The sequence below is a fragment of the Trifolium pratense genome, linkage group LG7 (assembly GCF_020283565.1).
Source record: "Trifolium pratense cultivar HEN17-A07 linkage group LG7, ARS_RC_1.1, whole genome shotgun sequence".
Lineage (NCBI taxonomy): Eukaryota > Viridiplantae > Streptophyta > Magnoliopsida > Fabales > Fabaceae > Trifolium > Trifolium pratense.
The window spans coordinates 29631384-29651058 of NC_060065.1; the positions used below are offsets into that span (position 1 = coordinate 29631384).

The following is a 19675-nucleotide window of genomic DNA, read 5'->3' on the forward strand; positions in this document are numbered from 1 at the left end:
GCCCCCCCTAAAATTCTGCTTTCGAGTCACAACTTCAAAGCTTTGCACACAACTCAATTTGGATCAATAATTCACCAAAAGGATATCGAAATGACCGTAATCGAGTTATCTTTCCACAGAATCAAACCCCACTAAATTTAGAGTTACAAAGAGAGATTAATTACCGTTTTAGTGAAGGTATGTCCCCCAAAAATTCTGCACAAAATCTGCTTTCGAGTCACAACTTAAAAACTTCGCACAAAATTCCATTTGGATCCATAATTCATCAAACGGATATCAAAATGACCGTAATCGAGTTATCTTTCCACAGAATCAAACTCCACTAAATTTGGAGTTACAGAGAGAGATTAATTATCATTTTAGTGAAGGTCTGTCCAAATCAATTATTGTATGGAACTACTACTGATATTTTTGTCATGTCTCTCACCCTGTAGCTCATTTTTCAATAGTATTTACATGTCCGGAAAGCTAATGAAATTACCCTTGTTTTCATTTAAATTTCATCAAATTTGGAGTTACGATGTGTTTGGTAGACGATGTTGAATTTGAAGGTCATAAGTAGATTTCTGCAAAATTAGTAATTGGACAGACCTTCACTAAAACTATAATAAATCTCTCTTTGTAACTCTAAATTTAGTGGGGTTTGATTCTGTGGAAATCTAACTCGATTATGGTCATTTCGGTATCTGTTTGGTGAATTATTGATCCAAATTGAGTTGTGTGCGAAGCTTTGAATTTGTAACTCGAAAGCAGATTTTTGCAGAATTTTGGGGGACATACCTTCACTAAAACGGTAATTAATCTCTCTTTGTAACTCCAAATTTAGTGGGGTTTGATTCTGTAGAACGCTAACTCGATTATGGTCATTTCGTTATCCGTTTGGTGAATTATTGATCCAAATTGAGTTGTGTGCGAAGCTTTGAAGTTGTAACTCGAAAGCAGATTTTTGCAGAATTTTGGGGGACATACCTTCACTAAAACGGTAATTAATCTCTCTTTGTAACTCCAAATTTAGTGGGGTTTGATTCGTGGAAAGATAACTCGATTACGGTCATTTCGATGTCCGTTTGGTGAATTATTGATCCAAATTGAGTTGTGTGCGAAACTTTGAAGTTGTGACTCGAAAGCAGAATTTTAGGGGGGGGGGGGGGGCAAAATCCAAAAAATTATAAAACAGGGGGGTAAAAGTCCGCGTTTTAAAACAGGGGGGTAAAATTCCGATTTAATCAAAACAGGGGGGCAAAACTACATTTAAGCCAACTTTTTTTTTATGTCGGACTCCCGCTAATAAGAATTAATGTGAAGCAGTAGTAACACATTCCATCATCCAAACAAATTGAAAGTTCATTTTACACGTAACCTCTTCTAAATACCTCCAATCGACCGAGTCGTATGTTTTTCAAATTCTACCTTAAACATTAGTAATTCTTTCTTTAACCTGTAGGCATCATCCACCAATTCATTTACAATAAGAATACTATCAAGGATTTATCTGTTTTGAACAAAAGCTGAGAATCTGACACCACCTTGCCAACCACTCTCCGAATCCTGTTAGCAAGAATCTTAGATAGAATTTTATACAAAACAAACTACTCACCAAAGATATAGGTTGAAAATCTGCCAATCTATGTGAGTTCTCAACTTTAACTTTATAAATTTGATTAGCAATATTTAGAGTAATTTAGTAAATTTAATAGTAATTAACTTTATTTATTTTTTTTATAATAACTTTATTTTCTTTTATAATAACTTTATTTTTATATTTTTTTATACTAACTTTATTATATTATTTTTAATAGTTTTTTTACAGTAATTATTTTTAATAGTTTTTTTTAATAGTTAGTTACTTTCTATATTTATTTATTTTAGTGATAAATCAAACGGACGAAAGCTAAAAGGTAAATCACCTAATCCCGATCCCAAAACCCTACTTCATATATTCTCCTACTTCATTTCATTCTTCATCAACAACAAGCAGATAATCTCTCGCTTTTTCTTTTTTCACCTCTTTCCCTTCAATCTCTCGCTCTCTATTTTGAATAACACGTTTGTCTACCATGGCCGATTATAATTATATATAGTCGACGGATCTTATCTCCTACAGCTCCCACTTGAATTTTTGGATGTGGCGAGGTCGAGTCGGCCAGTCACTTATTCATCTCCTGCGGTATTGTTGGTTCTCTTTTGGATTTAGGCATTCCTTTGGCAGATTTCAGTACCTTGCGTAATCACTTTGTTCAGTTTACATCTTCAGCAGGTGGTTTCCGAGCACGCCAATCATTTTTACGGCTCATTTGGCTTGCATGCGTCCGGGTTGTAACTGTTCTCATTTAAGTGGTTGAAGTCGACGAGTATTACGTTAGCTTCAAACTGTCATAGTTGGTGGTCTAGTCTTGTTAAAAAAAAAAATTATATATATGGGGAAATAATATATTCGGATCCGCATCCCATAACACCCAGAACAATCAATAGTCAATACAATAACCATGGTTGCGCTCCGTCTTCGTCGAATTAAAGGTATGCTAATTTTCACATGATGTACATTCATATATAGGCCGGTTGAATATTATGTTCCTTGAAAAAATTGCTACTAAATTATGTTACTACTCTGAAAATTTTAATCAATTAAGGCGTGCGGGGATATTTCTTTATGGAGTGTCCGAGTGTCTCCCCAACTAGTGGCTTTAAGGTCAACGTGGCTCTCAAGTGCTAAAAGATAGAAATTGGTAATGAAGTTGTTAATTAAATGGGAGGAGTTCTGAGATTTAAAATTCTTCAAAGAAAGGTTTTGGACTCTTTCAATAAAATGTTGTGGAATATAATCTAAAATTTATGTAAATTCAGATCATTATAATCTGTTGAGTTTAGAATGGTAGGGTCTAGCTTTACACACCCTGTCCTGGACTTGGCTCCTTGATGTAGGAAGTCATAAGTAAGGTGGAGTGTCGTTATCCGACATGATCCTGAAGGCGCAACAAAAGACACTTACACACACACTTGAGCTGCAAGATCACACACACACACACACTCTTGCTATGGCCCAAGGCACGTCAATGAGCACAGTCACAGTGAATCAAGTTTTGCAGTTTCTTGGAATGGAATTGAAGAATAAATTGAAAGGGTTTTGAATGGGAGAAGAGAGTGATTGAGGAAGAAGAAAAGAGTCAATTTTATTCATCCACTTTGGGCCACTAAATTAATTACACAAGGAGGGTACATTTATACTCCTTTACTTATGACACAAGTAACTAACTCTAATCTTAACAAACTCTTAACTTCTAACTAACTATCTAACAAACTATAGTTAGTTATCACTAACTAACTAACAAACTAAATGAGACTAAACAATTTGAATTACACTTTGCTTAACACTCCTCCTTAATTCATATTGTCCACTGTCTCAATTCCCATTTCACTTCTCAGTTTTTCAAACACTTGGACTGTCACTGCCTTTGTCAACAAGTCTGCAACTTGTTCTTCACTTCTGCAATGTATCAGAGCTAGGTTACCATTATTTACTTGCTCTCTTAAGTAATGGAACCTTAACTCTATATGCTTGCTCCTGCCATGAGCAATAGGGTTCTTTGCAAGGTTGATAGTAGACACATTATCAATCTTCAAAGTAATTGTTTCACACTTGTCCTGGCTTATCTCTTCAATCAAATTTTTCAGCCAAATAGCCTGACAAGTACTGAGTGATGCTGCAATATACTCTGCTTCACAGGGGGATAGGGCTACCACAGGTTCCTTCTTTGAACACCATGAGATTGGTGCTCCACCATAGAAAAACATATAACCAGCACTTGATTTTCTATCTTCATGATCACCACACTAATTTGAATCTGTATAGCCAATTAGTTTGCACTCTTTCTTTCTATCACTTGCAGCGAACATAATACCATAGTTTATGGTACCTTTCACATACCTAAGTATTCTCTTTACTGCTATAAGTGTATAAGTAGCAGTAGATACTGCTTCACCCCATAGCTCCTTAGGTAGATGCTTCCCTTTCAACATACATCTTACCATATCCATTATAGTCCTATTTTTCCTTTCAGCAGTCCCATTTTGCTGAGGAGTGTATGGTGGGACTATGTCATGCACAATACCTTCACTATCACAGAATTTTGCAAATTCATGTGACATATACTCTCCACCCCCATCTGTCCTTAGGGTTTTGAGTCTCTGACCACTTTGTCTTTCAACTGTAGCTTTAAATTTCTTAAAGATTTCAAACACATCACTTTTCTTACTTATCAAGTAAGTCCATAATTTTCTGCTAAAATCATCTATGAAACTTACAAAGTACCTGTTACCTCCATTTGAGTCAACCTGCATTGGTCCACATACATCTGAATATACTACTTCAAGCACACAAGTAGTTTTACTTATTGCATTTTTACTGAAGCTCCCTCTGTGCTGTTTTGACTGCACACACTCTTCACAAATTTCTTCAGGGACTTGCAGCTTTGGTAAACCAGTCACCATGTTTTGATTTTGCAATAAGTTGAGGTCCTTGAAATTCAAGTGCCCCATTCTATAGTGTCATCTCCACTCTTCTCTACTTGATGCAGTCATCAAGCACTTGTGACTCAAAATGTCAAGCCCAATTTTGAATGTCTTATTCTTAGACATTGCAGTTTTCAGCATCAAGCTACCTGTAGTGTTGTACACTTTTAGTAACTTATTCTCCATCACAATCCTATAATCTTTCTCTAGTAATTGCCCTATACTGAGTAGATTACACTTCATACCTGGTATGTACAGTACACCAGAAATCACAGAGCACTTACCATCCTTTCTTTTAATGGATACATCACCAATACCTTGCACTGCAAGACTGCTATTGTCTGCACATTTTACATTGTGATTCTGTGTAGCTTTAAGGCTTGTGAACCAATCTTTTCTCCCTGTCATATGTGTTGTACACCCATTATCAAAATACCATTTCTCTTGGTAATCACTATCATCTTTTGTAGTTACAAGAAGCACCACTGAACCTTCATCATCATCATTTCTGGCCATTTTTGCCTCAGCATCACTTGATTCCTCTTTGAACCTACATTCATCTGCAAAATGTCCATAGTTTTGACAATTATAGCATTGAATGTTTTTCTTGTCAAATTTCTTTGTACCACCTCTGCCACCTCTTCCACCTCTTTGATTACCATTGTAATTGCCTTGTCCTCCGTAGGTCTGTTTCTTTTGATTTCCACTATTGTTAGTATCTTGATTTTCTTTACCATTTGTATTCTGGTAGCCACCTCTTCCCTTGTTACCTTGCCACTTACCCTTTCCTTTCTTATCTTTATTACCCTGTTGTACTTGTAATGCAATTTCACCCTTGGATTTGTCAGAGTTTCTCTGATTCATCCTTTGTTCATGTGCTTCTAAAGATCCTTGTAGCTCTTCAACTTTCATGCTATCAAGAACTTTAGATTCCTCTATAGCTGCTACTACATAGTCAAACTTTGGAGATAATGATCTTAAGATCTTTTCTACTTTCATTGAACAAGATACAGTTTCACCACATGCTTTCATCTCATTAACTAACTTTGCAACTCTAGTAAAGAAATCACTTACAGTTTCTTTATCCTCCATTTATAGCTGTGCAAATTGTCTTCTTAGGGTTTGTAATTTCACTTTCTTTACCTTCTGATCACCAGCATAAGCAGCAGCCAAAATATCCCAAGCCTGTTTTGCAGATTCACAGTCACCAACCTTTTCAAAGATATCAGGGCTTACACTTTGATGAATAGTGAACAAGGCTTTGTAGTCTTTCTTCTTCAACTCTTTGTGTTGAGTTCGTTGATTCTCTGTTGCACCTTCTGTGAGTGGATCTACATCATTAGTCACTTGATCCATCACATCTTAATAATTGAACAAGACCTTCATTTGCTTGCTCCAATTATCATAATTCTTTCCATCCAAGATTGGTAAGTTTGCAGGGAATTGGCCATTGTTGTATGTTGCCATGGTTATAGCACGAACCAGGCTCTTGATGCCAGATGAAGGCGCAGCAAAAGACACTTACACACACACTTGAACTGCAAGATCACACACACACACACTCTTGCTATGGCTCAAGGCATGCCAATGAGCACAGTCACAGTGAATCAAGTTTTGCAGTTTCTTGGAATGGAATTGAAGAATGAATTGAAAGGGTTTTGAATGGGAGAAGAGAGTGATTGAGGAAGAAGAAAAGAGTCAATTTTATTCATCCACTTTGGGTCACTAAATCAATTACACAAGGAGGGTACATTTATACTCCTTTACTTATGACATAGGTAACTAACTCTAATCTTAACAAACTCTTAACTTATAACAAACTATAGTTAGTTATCACTAACTAACTAACAAACTAAATGAGACTAAACAATTTGAATTACACTTTGCTTAACAGATCCAAGTTGGTTCAGTTGTAGCCTTAGTATTAAACCTAACATATTTCACAGATCACATACAATCTATGAAGTGAAATGAGCATGAATTGAAAAGACCACGAAGTGGCACCAAATGAGACATGTAAATATAGCATTTTGCTCACAATTGTACGAGGAGTCCAACCATGTCATTTAATTTAATTAATTCAAAACGTGTAACACAAAATAAAAATTCTAACTTTTCATGTTTCTTCCTTTTGAGTGATCAATTGTTGTACTATTTCTCATGCATGAATTATTTGTTCTTACACGCGCGCACGCATGCTCGCACACAAAGATATAGAAGAACAACTTTATAATTAAGAACAACTTAAGTATGAGGAGTCCAACCGTGTCACAAAATCACATTAGAACATGTGGGTCCAAATAGATTAATATTTGCATGACATTCAAAGTTGTGAGACAGACACCCCTCTTAAGAAAAACGTTTAATATTAATGTTGTAAATTTTATTTTATAAAAAGAAATATGGGTTACCTTAAGTTTTGGATATTCGTTTACCACTAATCTAACTTTCTCCGCCAATGGAGCCAAACTCTAAAAAACAACATATTCAGGTGAAAAAAATGGTTAACATAAATTATTATTTTTTTATCATAAAAAAAAGTATACTAATTCATCAATTTTTGTTGTACCTTTTCATCAACACAATGGTAGTGAACGGACAAACAAAATTTGTTGTTCTCTACCTTTGCTCCTGGGACAGATTTTGTTATTTCGAACAATATGTTGTACACCAAAAATTAATTATATAATTTTTTACTAATCATAAAGTACAACATGTGTTGAGAAATACCAATTTTATGTAGGATGAATAGAGATTTTAAGTAAGAAAAAAAAAAATCAAATCTAGAACAACAAATTAAGATAAATTATTTAACAAAATTTTAGTTTGTGTAAGAATTTCTCTCACTTTCTCAGCAGCAGTTTGGTTCTTAGTTGGTCCCATTATGTCCATGCCATGGTTTGCTATATAGTACAGTTCTTCCAATTTTACAAAGTCAATCACCTAAAAAAAATAATTAAACAACTCAGAAATTAAGAACCATAATTAATAATTATATATCATGACAATTTTTCATTATCATATTTAATAACCATTTCAAAATTATTTTTGCTTTTAATAAAACGTACCTTGTCTCTGGACCTTCCTGTCACTATGGCTGTTGAAAAATTTCTTGCAATGCCCTTGAGCGTTCCTGTCATCTAGTTTCACAAAACAAAATAATAGCATAGTATATATGAATATATCAACGAAATCACATGAGGGAACAAAACTTAGAAAGAAAAGAAAGAAAAAAAAACCTCTGTAGTCATAAAAGCTTTATGACTCTGTTTCAATGAGTAACCCTTTTCAATGAAATGTTTTGGATATGTTGATATTACTCTGTTTCTGTTTTTTGTATTATTTTTTGTATAGTCAAATCAAAATGACTATACTTTCAAATTTTGCCTCCAGCAAAGCGAGTTTTAACATCCAATGAGACATTGCAAGACAATGTTCAAAAGTCATCCATGAACCATAAAAAAAATAACTCTTCTTGTCACGTGTTTGACCAAATTTACCCTTTGTAAAATTTATTATCATTATTCATGACATCGAATGCATTTTTGAATGACTTGAGGAAGTGTGCGCGTGCATACACTCGTGCGTGCGTGCGTGCGTGGAGGGGAAGAAGCTCTCATGGAATGAGTCCATGAGTTCACTTCCAAAGGTTTGTTTTTGGGCTTGGCCAAAAGCCCATTAAACCAAAGTAAAAGAGTAGACATTGTTGTTGAAAGATAGAGAAGAAGAACATAGAACAGATAAGAAGAGAATAGCAATGTCTTGAATAGAGAACAGAGAGGAAGAGTGGAGCAATGTCTTGACCAGAGAATTTATTATGGTTTTTTCCACCATGATCTTATAAACTTCATCTATCATGGGCAAGAACTCCTGAGCAGGCTGGAAAGTACCCCCTAAAGTAATACATGCAAAAAGTTAATTAGTAAAAAAAACAAAAAAAAAATACTAATAATTTTTTTTATTTGGTACAGAAACATTTCTCACTTTCTTTTTCGGTCCCTTGATATCCATCCCATGGCTTCCAGCATAGTATAATTATGGAAGCCTTACAAAGCTAAATAACTACAAAACAAATATTACAAACAAAATCCAGTTCCAAATTAGTCATATATATATATATATATATATCGGGAAATGCCTAGCTATGTCCTTTAATGTTGCTCTCATCTAAGTTAATTATTAAAAAACATTAAAAAAATAGTTATATTATATTTTATGAAAGGAAATTATAATCAAATGTGAGAGAGAGAAAAAAAGGGTAAAATGGTATACATTTGTACTCATGAAAGCTCTATCTGGATTTTTAACAATCGGAGATAGAGTTCCGCCATAATCAAGGAAAATTACGATTTTCTTCCCATACACATCTAACAACATTCGATAGAACATGTTAAATGCTGAAGGCTTTTGAGATTCAAAAGGAGTTTGCGAAAACCATGTTTGGTTCGAACAGGGGAAAATGCTCTCATGGATGAGGTCACTTCCAAATGTTTGGTTTTGGGCTTGGCCAAAAGCCCATTAAACCAAAGTAAAAGACTAGACATGGAGCTGTTGAATGGAGAAGAACAGAGAAGAATGGAGAAGAAGCACAGAGAAGACTGGACATATGACTCATTTATAGTACTATGTTCTAACCTATTATTGTACTGATAAGTGATAAGGGACTAGTTAGAATATGTACTGATAAGGGACTAGTTAGAATATGTACTGATAAGGGCTAGTTAAAATGTTCTTGTGTCTTACTCTGTCTGGCATGCATCCTGGCTCCCGAGACTCTTTCATAAAATTTCAACAATTTCTCCCGCTCCTCAAAAGCCCACAGGGACGGAATTGATTTTCATGAAATGAATGGTTATTCGGGAAACTTCTGTTGATGAGGAGGTGTTACATAGTATCAAAAAGGAAACCAGGGCTCCGTTCGAAGAGACGAAGTTTGGTCCTTCTCCCTCACATGCTCCTTACCATGAGCAACTCAGTTGGCTTCATGAATGAGAACGCTGATCACCCTCACGCTGGAAGATGAACATTTAAAGGGCTGAAAGGGTAGCGACGGGATGTAGATCTTGATTTTGGAGGTAGCGTACTGTAGTTATAATGCCTTCGCTCTCACATCCATAGCATGAGTAGTATAGGTGGTCAATATGAAATGGATGGAAGAACCTTACTACTCCAAGTCATTGGAAGAAGCATTGTTTGACTTTTTTTGGTGTGAAAGGGAGGGAGCAATGCTCCCAAAGAATACCTTCCAACTTAACCAATGAATTTTGGATCAAATCTAACCTTAAGAATGCAATATTGTTAAAACTCTTAAAGAATTAATCTGCACAATTATACATAGCGAATGTCCAATTTACATGAAGTATGTAGATGTAATAATCCGATACCATTTCACTTCAGAGTTTTTTGAGTAAAGTTAATTTGAGTTCAAAAACTTAATTTAAACAGACACCACCAAGAAATATCAAAAGAGGGACATATAATACGACCTTCAAGAAATTCCAACTTGCCCTTACATTACCACTTATGCAGTTATGCTAGCTCAAAATACAAAGCATTATCAAAAGAAAGGAAAAATTACACTCACTTCAAAAATCAAAATGCAAAAAACCAAATAGTTCAGCATTTAACAAATTGCTTATATGTAAAAACCAAATAATACTAATATTTTTGAATAAGTATCAAACGGTGGAAGGAAGATACAAAAATTAAAAAGAACACAATCAATTTGTCGGTAAATCAAACATTCAAATATTGTCGGTAAATCAATTTGTGGGCTCGAGATGTTCCAACAGAACGACACATTCAGTAGGTGATTGAGTTTGAAAATAAAATAAAAAAGTAGGTGATGTGATAAAAAATATTGGTGAATGAGTGAAACATCAATGTCATTTTTTTTTAACCATTAGATCTTTAATAAAGGAACATAAAAATCTTGTTTCTATCTATTACGGATTATGATCTTTATGATCTGCAGTGACATATTTTCTTCAGTGAAATCTCAACCATTCATTATGTCTACTGCCTAAAGTCAAATTTAATTGTAAGAAATTTATATGGTTTAGATTGACAATGAACAATCTCCGATGGATTTTCACGAAAGACAATCTTTGTACGTGTCACTACTATCCTGTAATGTGGATTATTATTGGTGCACATATCTCATTGTTTGTGTATTTGTTGTTTCACGAAACTTTGTTTGCGAGTTGGATTTTAGAAAGTATGTGAAGAGAGGGCTTATTTTTCTTTTTTAAAATAATTGAAAGAACATGATAAATGATCAGAGAATACGTTAATCGTATTTAAAAATTATTTTTATAGTATTCTTAATTTAAAAAAGAAAAATAAGTTCTCTCTCACATCACTTCTGCAGAGAAACTAAAGTTGTGTTTGCAAGTTTGAAGGAGAGGGCTTTGGAGGGAGGGGAAAATAGCGAAATATTTCACATTTTTTGAAAGATTATTTTTAGAGAATAACTCCTCTATTCCACTTGTTTCTTCCTTTTTTTTCAAAACTACTCGTGTCCAAACTCGCAAAAGAAGCCTAAAAATCTAGGAAAATATGAAAAGGAAAATGCTAAACAGTATCCCGGGAGCACTGTTTAAGGAATCAAATATAGTAATATGGCATTGATACTTGTGCAGTCAACTTTTCAAAAGTTTAAAAAGTGATATTTTCAATTTGAAACCTTTTTTTTTTTGTTTCCTTAACCATTGTCCCGGGGGCACAGGTTAGCATTACACATAAGAAAATTATGATTGACTTGAACATGCTAGAGTTCCACCAAACAAAATGCAACCAAATACAAGGGAGGGAAATGCTTCATAATTAAGTTTTTATTTAGAATGGAAAAATCAATAAAACAGAAAATAAAGCTATATAAGAGCCTGCACATTATATTATTGAACCATTATTATTATATATGTTGAATACAAATAAGTATAATGAATGAACTACCAACTCCCTAAGAACAAAAATTCATCATCCCATGTATGAGAGAGCAATATAATGGCAGCTGCTATGTATGTTTCCCTCACTATAGCTCTAAGAACTTCCGTAACCGTTAGGGCGAGATTTCTGCCATTTCCATGCAACTTGTATGCTCCTTTCAAGGTCAGTGTATTGTGCAGTCCAGTTCAGTTCCTGCCTGATCTTAGTTGGGTCGCTGTAAACCTCGGCGTAGTCGCCGGGCCGGCGCGGAAGGAAGTCTACTTTGATGTCAACCCCTGTAGCCTTTTTACAAGCACTCACAAACTCCTTAACTGACCTACCTTTTCCTGTACCAACGTTGTAGATCCCAACTTTACCAGGTCTTGCCTTTTCGAGAGCTTTGACATGAGCATCAACAAGGTCGGTTACATCGATATAATCTCGAATGCATGTTCCGTCGGGTGTGTTGTAATCTGTTCCTGTAACCTGTAAGGTCGCAACAGATGCAGTGAGAACAGGTTCATTTTACATCATGATATACTATTAGCTTAGAGCATTGTTTAGAAACAGGTTCAAACGGTTGAATCGGTCAGTTCGCTGCTAGGTTTGATCATGGTTTTATGTAGTCTTGTTGAACACAATACAAAAATCAAAGTAACTTATATATGGCAAAATCGTTTGATATTTTCTACAAGAACTAGTAAAAAATATATTCATCTACTAAGATTTTAGCAATGTATCAAATACTATTCCCACAATTAGTCTCATAACAGGTTGAATTTTCTGACTTATTACTTATGTAAACATTAGCAAAAATTAAGAATGGCAATATTAATATACCTTTAAGCCTTGTGTAATACCGCGAGCTGCATCGAAGCAGGCACCTGAAATTCGACCATGTTCCCGAAGTTCAGGTCTTGGCGCCTCGCCTAATCTCCCTTCAGGGTCTGATCCAATCACATTGAAATATCTAGATATTTCCAACAAAAAAAAAAGATCAATAATTACAACAGTAATGATTCTAAATTCTAATGTTCAAATTAACAGTTTCGGTATGTCAAATAATCCAAAATTACCGATATCACTTTTCCTTTTAGTATATATAATGCCAATGAAGACATGAAAAATAAGAAGTGCTGATGTAAAATACAAACCTTAGAATCATTACAGCCATCTTGGAATTTTTAGAAAAATCAAGGATGATATCTTCTGCCATCTTCTTAGCTTTTCCATATGGATTGATTGGTTTCTGAAATTAAGTATATATCGATTTAATACTACACTCCGATGTAAGCCATTGCAAGATGCAACGAAAAATAAAAAGTTTTAAACTAAACTCAATAACTCAACCACACTTGGATTTCGCACCTGTTCAGTTACTTCTGTAATTGGCATCTTTTCAGGTTCCCCGTATGTTGCGCATGTACTTGAATATATAAATGTCTTCACATTATATTTAGCCATAGACTCCAATACCACCAAGGTATTTGATGTAATATTATGATAATACCTGAAAAACAAGTTATAGAACATAAATAAAGTAGAACTCAAATGGATTCATTACAATTGTGTTTAGTACACAAATACAACTTTATCAGTTTGGAAGAACCCGAGTTCAAATCCTGATGGAACAATCTTTGGCCAGACTTTACTTACCTCCTAGCCTGACTCCAAATTACCGAGGTCCCTTTTTCCTTCGGAACTAAAGGGTTAAGACCCCAAAAAAAGTACAACATTTTTTGTGTTAACCCTCTGGTTCCTAGGGGAAGGGGGCCCCTGTAATCCAAAGTTTGGCCACGAGGTAAGTAAAGTCTAGCCAATAATTGCTCCCACCGGGAATCGAACTCGGGTTCTCCTTGGGAACCAAAGGGTTAAGATCCAAAAAAAAGTACAACTTTATCAAATGGAACTAATGTTCCCAAATGTAATCTACAAGTACTTACTTAAGAGGGTAAAGTGTACTTTCTCCGACATATGCAACAGCTGCAAAGTGCATCACAGCATCAAACTTATTCTCTGAAAATATTTTATCAACCTAATAACCAGTCAAGTAAACAATTTTTCCGGGAGATTCATTAACAAATATGCATCGATCGAAGTAAAAATTCAACAGCAAATTATTTTCTGTAACAAGGATACGGATTTTGCATCTCCCAAATCAGCATATATAAATTGAAGCCTTCCAGGTTCTGGAAATAAGCTTTGAAGAACCCTAACGGCACCCAAATTTCCACGCGACAGATTATCCTGAAAGAGACAAAGTTTGTTTAGCACAGACTGGTCATTGTATTTGCATTCAACTTTATCACAGAGAAGTTTTCAGTATTATTGAGACATACCACTATGGTAACTCTATAAGATTCCTTCAGAAGACGTAAGGTAGCATGTGAACCGATATAGCCAGCACCTCCCGTCACTAAAACATGAGTGACACCAGGCTCATGGACAGAAAACTGGACCAAAAAGAGAAGCAGAATCCCGATCAATAAATCAAAACATCACGATGAACGCATAGGCGCATACATTAGTTAATATAATTTATAGATATAGAGACATTCATATAGAAACACGACATTCACGTATCTATTAGATGGATTACCGGACTAGGAGTAGTGAAAGACGGAGATCTCTTGATCACCAAAATACATAATGCCGTTAATGCTACAAGAAGAAAAACCTTCCCGATAAAATTTCCCTTCCTTTTTGGATCCACATAGTCCATACCTGAAAGGCAGAAACATAAATGAGAACAAATATATCTTAAAGCTTCAATATAACTATAACTCCGAATAATTATTTATAATACTTGAACAACCAACCAACATGAAATAAATCACAGAACTTCCGACAACTAATTCATATATAAACACCTTATGCAATCGATAAATGTTAAGCAACCGGAGACTAATTCAATATAAACAGAAAATTAGTCAAACCACCATTTGTGCTCAAATTTGGCAGAATAACCTTACCGCCTAATGACATAGATCTGGCTGCCCTTGGCTGATTTCTCGGCCTAGAAAAGTTTAGCATTTGCAAAACCAACAAGAACTTACTCCGCAATATCAACTATCACATCAAGGGCCGCCGCACTCAGGAGGATCTTGAGTGATATGCTGTAGCAAAAAACAAACCATATAAGTTTTCTTTCTTTCTTCTGGAATGAAAACAAAACTTCTAAAGAAGTTTAAAATGGAAAAGAAAAAAAACCAGTAGAACAAAAAAACAAACAAATTGATGAGTCAATCAAGGGTAAAAGGTAACACTTTTTCTCCAAAAGTTATATTGGTGAAGAGTGAGAGAAAAAAGAATGAAATAAACAATGAAAAGTGAAAAACAAATTCAAAAAGTTAAGATACTAATGACCATAAAACCTCTACAAAACAAAACAGAACCTTGCAAATTCACCACTCACAAAAAAAGACTCAAAATCACATAGCATGTGATGCTGTGAAAGAGAACGTGACATACATGAAAGATCCAAACAACTTAAGCTAAAGAAAATCATGAAAAAACATGGACATAACTTGTTTGTCAGAAAAGCACAAGGAAAAAAACAAAGCATAGTGGACCAACTTTACAATCTTTTTTCAAATTTTCAAAAACAAATATCAATGAATCCATTACCTATGTATGAAACAACAACTTGAAAATTTCAAATCATACCAAACAGTTGAAACACACAAACAACCAAGTTCATCAGAACCAATTTCAGGATCCAATCAACACATCAAAATTTAAATTATTGACAAATTCAAATTCATCAAAAACAGACAAAAAACCTTGTATTTTTTATCCTCATTTTATATTTAGCAGCATTATTAGACCAATTCAAATTCATCAAAACAAAACAAAACAAAACAAAAAAATACCCTTTTATTTTTATCACCATTTTTCATTTTGCAGCATCATTAACTAACAATCAACCTAAAAATCAACTAAAAAACCAAACCTAAAAAGAAAACCTCAAAGAATCAACTAAAAACAATATCATAATACAAAACCCAGAAATGCAAAAACACCAACAAAAAAAAAAAAAAAAAAAACTGAATTAAACAACACGTTTTAACAGTCCAAAACATATAACAGTAAATAATTAACAAAACAAGACCATCAGTGAAATGATTTTTTACAGAAACAAAAAAGAATCTTTTTTTACAAAACAGAATCATTTTATAGAGTAGCCCAGAAGATTATATGATCTTTGTAAGAAGAAAAAGAGTAGAACTTTAAGCGTTTCAAAATAAAAAGATAGTTTTTTTGAAAAGAAAAGAAAGTAGTAGTACCTAACAGATTGTGGAAAAGAGAATGAAAGTGGGAGCAGGTGAAGGAGTAGAATTGTGGGGTGAAGAAGTTGAAATTGAAATTGAGAGAGAGAGAGAGAGAGAGAGAGAGAGAGAGAGGGAGGGAGAAGAAATGGGTTGGGGTTGGATTGTTCTAATAGGTGGAGAGTTTCTCTGTGTATTCATGTTGTCAAAGCGTTACAGGCTGCAAAAGGAAACAACACCGTAGACTAGACTTTTTCCTTTTTTAATTAATTCTTTTATTTTTGTGAAATTTATTTATTTTTATTTTACCGTCTTAATTAATACAAAAGTCAAAATATATTTTGTTTGTATTTTAAGTTCCACTGGTTCTCAAGCTTTCGTTTTCTCTGCTGGCGTTTGGTGGGCCTGGAGACATCGAAATTTGATGTGTTTACAAAACGAGACATGGTCTATCAATCGTCTCTCTTTTAATATTCATAGTATGATTGCCACCCTCACCTCTTGTTTTTCATCCCGCTCAACAACCACTTCGGAAGAGATCCATGTTAAATGGAACAACAGTAACTACTCCGGTGTTATCCTCAATGTTGACGGAAGTTGCCTCGGATCACCTGTTAGAGCCGGCTATGGAGGAGTTATCAGAAATGACTCAGGCTACTATTTGTCAGGCTTCTCGGGTTTCATTCAGGGATCCTCAGACATTCTACTCGCAGAGTTATTTGCCATCTATCAGGGCCTCACTTTGGCGAAAAATATGGCTATTGATGAGTTAGTTTGCTACTCCGATTCTCTCCACTGCATCAACCTCCTTAAAGGTCCCAATATCAAATATCATGTTTATGCTGTGTTGATTCAAGACATCAAAGAGTTGATATCTCAAAGGAACATTACCCTTTGCCACACACTCAGAGAGGGAAACAATTGTGCGGATTTCTTAGCCAAGCTTGGAGCCTCTTCAGATTCTGATCTCACGATTCATGCGTCCCCCCCAGAAGGTTTCTTTGACATTCTTCGAAGCGACGCGACTGGAACTTTCTACCTTAGAGAATAGTTCCCTTTTCTTTTTTCTGTTTTGTTTTTTGTTTTGTTTTGATTAGCCTTGTAACCAAAAAAAAAATCAAATATTCTTTGTAATATGAAATGTCAAAATATAATTTGACCGAGGATCAAATCTCGGTTTCTCCATTTTATGTGAATGAGTTTTTAATGATTTGTTATTGGTTGTATAAAAAGAAAGGAAAATACATTTTTAATAAGTCAAAATGAGATATATATTAACTTAAAAACAGTTTTCTCAGTACAAGGTGTGTCGAGATAGACTACCAAAGTTTACAAAGAGACAGAGAAAAAAAAATACATACCCCCTCTGGTTTTATATATAAGAAAACTTTTATTTTTTAGATTCATTAAAGGAAATTAGTTACAGTTGCTTGAAAGAAGTTATGTAGACATTTTGCTCAAGGGGGTTTAAATCTCAGATCTCTGGCTAATTTAAACACTGCTTCCAACCTTAAACTGTGTTGGTCTTTGTTTAATTCTAAAGTCTCTTGGTCAAAGCTTCTTTAAGCAAGAGTTTTAAGAGGTAGAAAGGTAACTCAACATCACATTTATTCCTCCATTTGGAGCAGCATCAAGGAGGAAGCATATGTTATCTTGGATAATTCTATCTGGCTTCTGGGTAATGGAGATTCTATTAGCTTTTGGAATGATATTTGGTGTGGGTCTGTCCTATCAGAAGTTTTTAGCATTCCTTCCCACATCGGTCGATCCCTCACTTCCACGGTTAGTGATTACATAGTCAATGGCCAATGGAATATACCTACTCAATTATCTCAGCATTACAATGCTATCAGTTGCCTTGTTCAACAAGCTACTATCCCCTTAGAGCCTTCTTAGGATAAATTGTTATGGAAGCACAGAGATACAGGAGACTTGCAGCTTTCAGAGGCTTATCTTTTCAAGGTTCAGCATTTCCAAGATTTAAATTGGGCCAAACTGATTTGGAGTCCAGATATTCCACCCTTTAAATCCCTTTTGGCTTGGAGACTCATGCATAACAAAGTCTCTACTTACGACAATCTCATGATTAGAGGATGTTCGTTACCTTCAATGTGCAGCCTTTGTTGTAAAATTTGGAATCCTCTTTTCATATTTTCTTTGAATGTGATTTTGCAATCAAAATTTGGTCTTGGTTTGCAGATTGCTTGGGTATGGTTTTACCGTTCACAACTATGGAGGACACATGTGGAGAATTTGTGATTTAAATTAGTCTCCTCAATGTAAGTCAGTTCTTACCTCTGCTATAGTCAATTTGTTAAACACAATTTGGTATGCCAGAAATCAAGCTCGTTTTTGCAACAAAATCATTAACTAGAAATCCCATATCTCTACAATAATTGCTAACGTTTCTCTATCGGGTAACAACTCTAAAAAGATTTCTTCCAACTCAATCAGAGACTTCATGATTTTGAAGCATTTTAATGTTAATATTCGTCATCCAAAGATCCCTATTATTAAAGAAATAATTTGACAACCCCCTTTGATTAATTGGACAAAGTGCAATATTGATGGTGTAGCAAAAGGTAATCCTGGAATTGCTGGTTGTGGTGGGGTTTTTAGAAACCATGCTGCTGATTTTGTGTACTATTTTGCATAACCTTTGGGCATCACATCTTCCTACCAAGCTGAATTATGTGCAGCTATGTCAGCCATAGAAATTTCTTACAAATATCGCTGGAATAACCTCTGGATTGAATATGATTCAGCCCTTGTGATTCTAGCTTTTAACAACACTAAAACTACAGTTACTTGGAACTTAAGAAACAAGTGGAACAATGCAATGTTTCTCTTCAAACAAGTGAATGGTCTTGTCTCTCATATTTTTAGAGAAGGGAATCAAGTTGCTGACACCCTTGCTTCTCTTAGTTGTAGTTTATCTTCCTACACCTTTTGGCTTGAACCTCTTGATTTTCTTGCAGCTAGCTTACATAGGAACAAGTAAGGTTTTACAACCTTTAGATATTGTGTTTGATGGAGTTTTGGTTTTTGTCCCCTCCATCTTGTTTTGTTGTTCACTTTTTCTTATTATCTATATATTTTGGGTTGGTTAGCTTGCTGCTACCAACTTCTTTTGCTTTAAATATATATATATAGACTATAATATAGTTTAAATACATCCATTCTACAATAAATCTAAAAAGTAAAAGTTTTTTTATACATATGATTGAAGGGAGTATACACAAATGATACATATTAGTAAGGTCTGGATCAAATGACATCAACTAGTAATAATCACACATTTTTAAGATAAATTTATTATTCTTGATAATTTTTTTAAAATTCGATGTTTTCTATCAAAAGTTTCTATAATAAGAAATGCAAATTATATTTTAACTTTTGCTTATATTTAAGATCGAAGGAAACAAGTTTGGATATAGGTATATATAGTCGCAAAGTAAAATTGGACAATCTTTATTAATTTTTAGTTGGTTCAGTGATAATTGACACTAAAATTGGTAGAGAAGATCACTATTCAATCCCTTGTAACTGTGATCGAGAGGGGGCTGGAACCACTATATGTAAGAACTGACCTCCAAATCAGATTATACGGTATAATGGATCAGATACCGGTAGTGAAAACCAAAAAAAAGTAAAAATGGAGAATCTTTACTGCCAAATATATTTGTTGAGAATAATATAAATAAATATATTTAAAATAACATAAATTTATATTAAAAACAAAAACATCTTTACAAGTCATAATTTAATTTGAATTTCTTGATTTAGAATATTTTTAAAATTTGTCTCTTTTTTTAATAAGATAAATTTTTGTCTATTATTTAAGAATATAGTTTGAAAATGTATTTTTTTCTTCTTATAATTTAGTATCTGACATGTCTTGAATAAAATTACGGCCAACGGAAATACTTCTAAAAATCAAAAGAACAAAAGTAAATAGTGAATTTAGTTTG

General features: G+C 34.3%; 2 protein-coding genes across 3 annotated transcripts; one reads left to right on the forward strand and one right to left on the reverse strand.

The window, feature by feature from the left end:
- Positions 1-11376: 11376 nt before the first annotated feature.
- Positions 11377-15939, reverse strand: LOC123894412 (probable UDP-arabinose 4-epimerase 3). Of its 2 annotated transcripts, none has more exons than XM_045944412.1 (10): positions 15723-15939; positions 14409-14552; positions 14036-14160; positions 13776-13889; positions 13576-13683; positions 13380-13471; positions 12805-12946; positions 12591-12685; positions 12277-12406; positions 11377-11922 (listed from the first exon to the last, which is right to left on the reverse strand). In XM_045944412.1, the coding sequence occupies exons 2-10, from the start codon at positions 14467-14469 to the stop codon at positions 11551-11553; spliced, it is 1239 nt and encodes a 412-aa protein (XP_045800368.1). In that variant the 5' UTR covers positions 14470-14552; positions 15723-15939; the 3' UTR covers positions 11377-11550. The 2 variants fall into 2 exon arrangements, with proteins under 2 accessions (XP_045800368.1, XP_045800369.1); XM_045944413.1 differs by lacking the exon at positions 15723-15939 and adding an exon at positions 15064-15138.
- A 246-nt stretch (positions 15940-16185) lies between these two features.
- LOC123896214 lies at positions 16186-16755 on the forward strand. Its single transcript, XM_045946630.1, has one exon. The coding sequence runs from the start codon at positions 16186-16188 to the stop codon at positions 16753-16755; it is 570 nt and encodes a 189-aa protein (XP_045802586.1).
- Positions 16756-19675: the final 2920 nt, after the last annotated feature.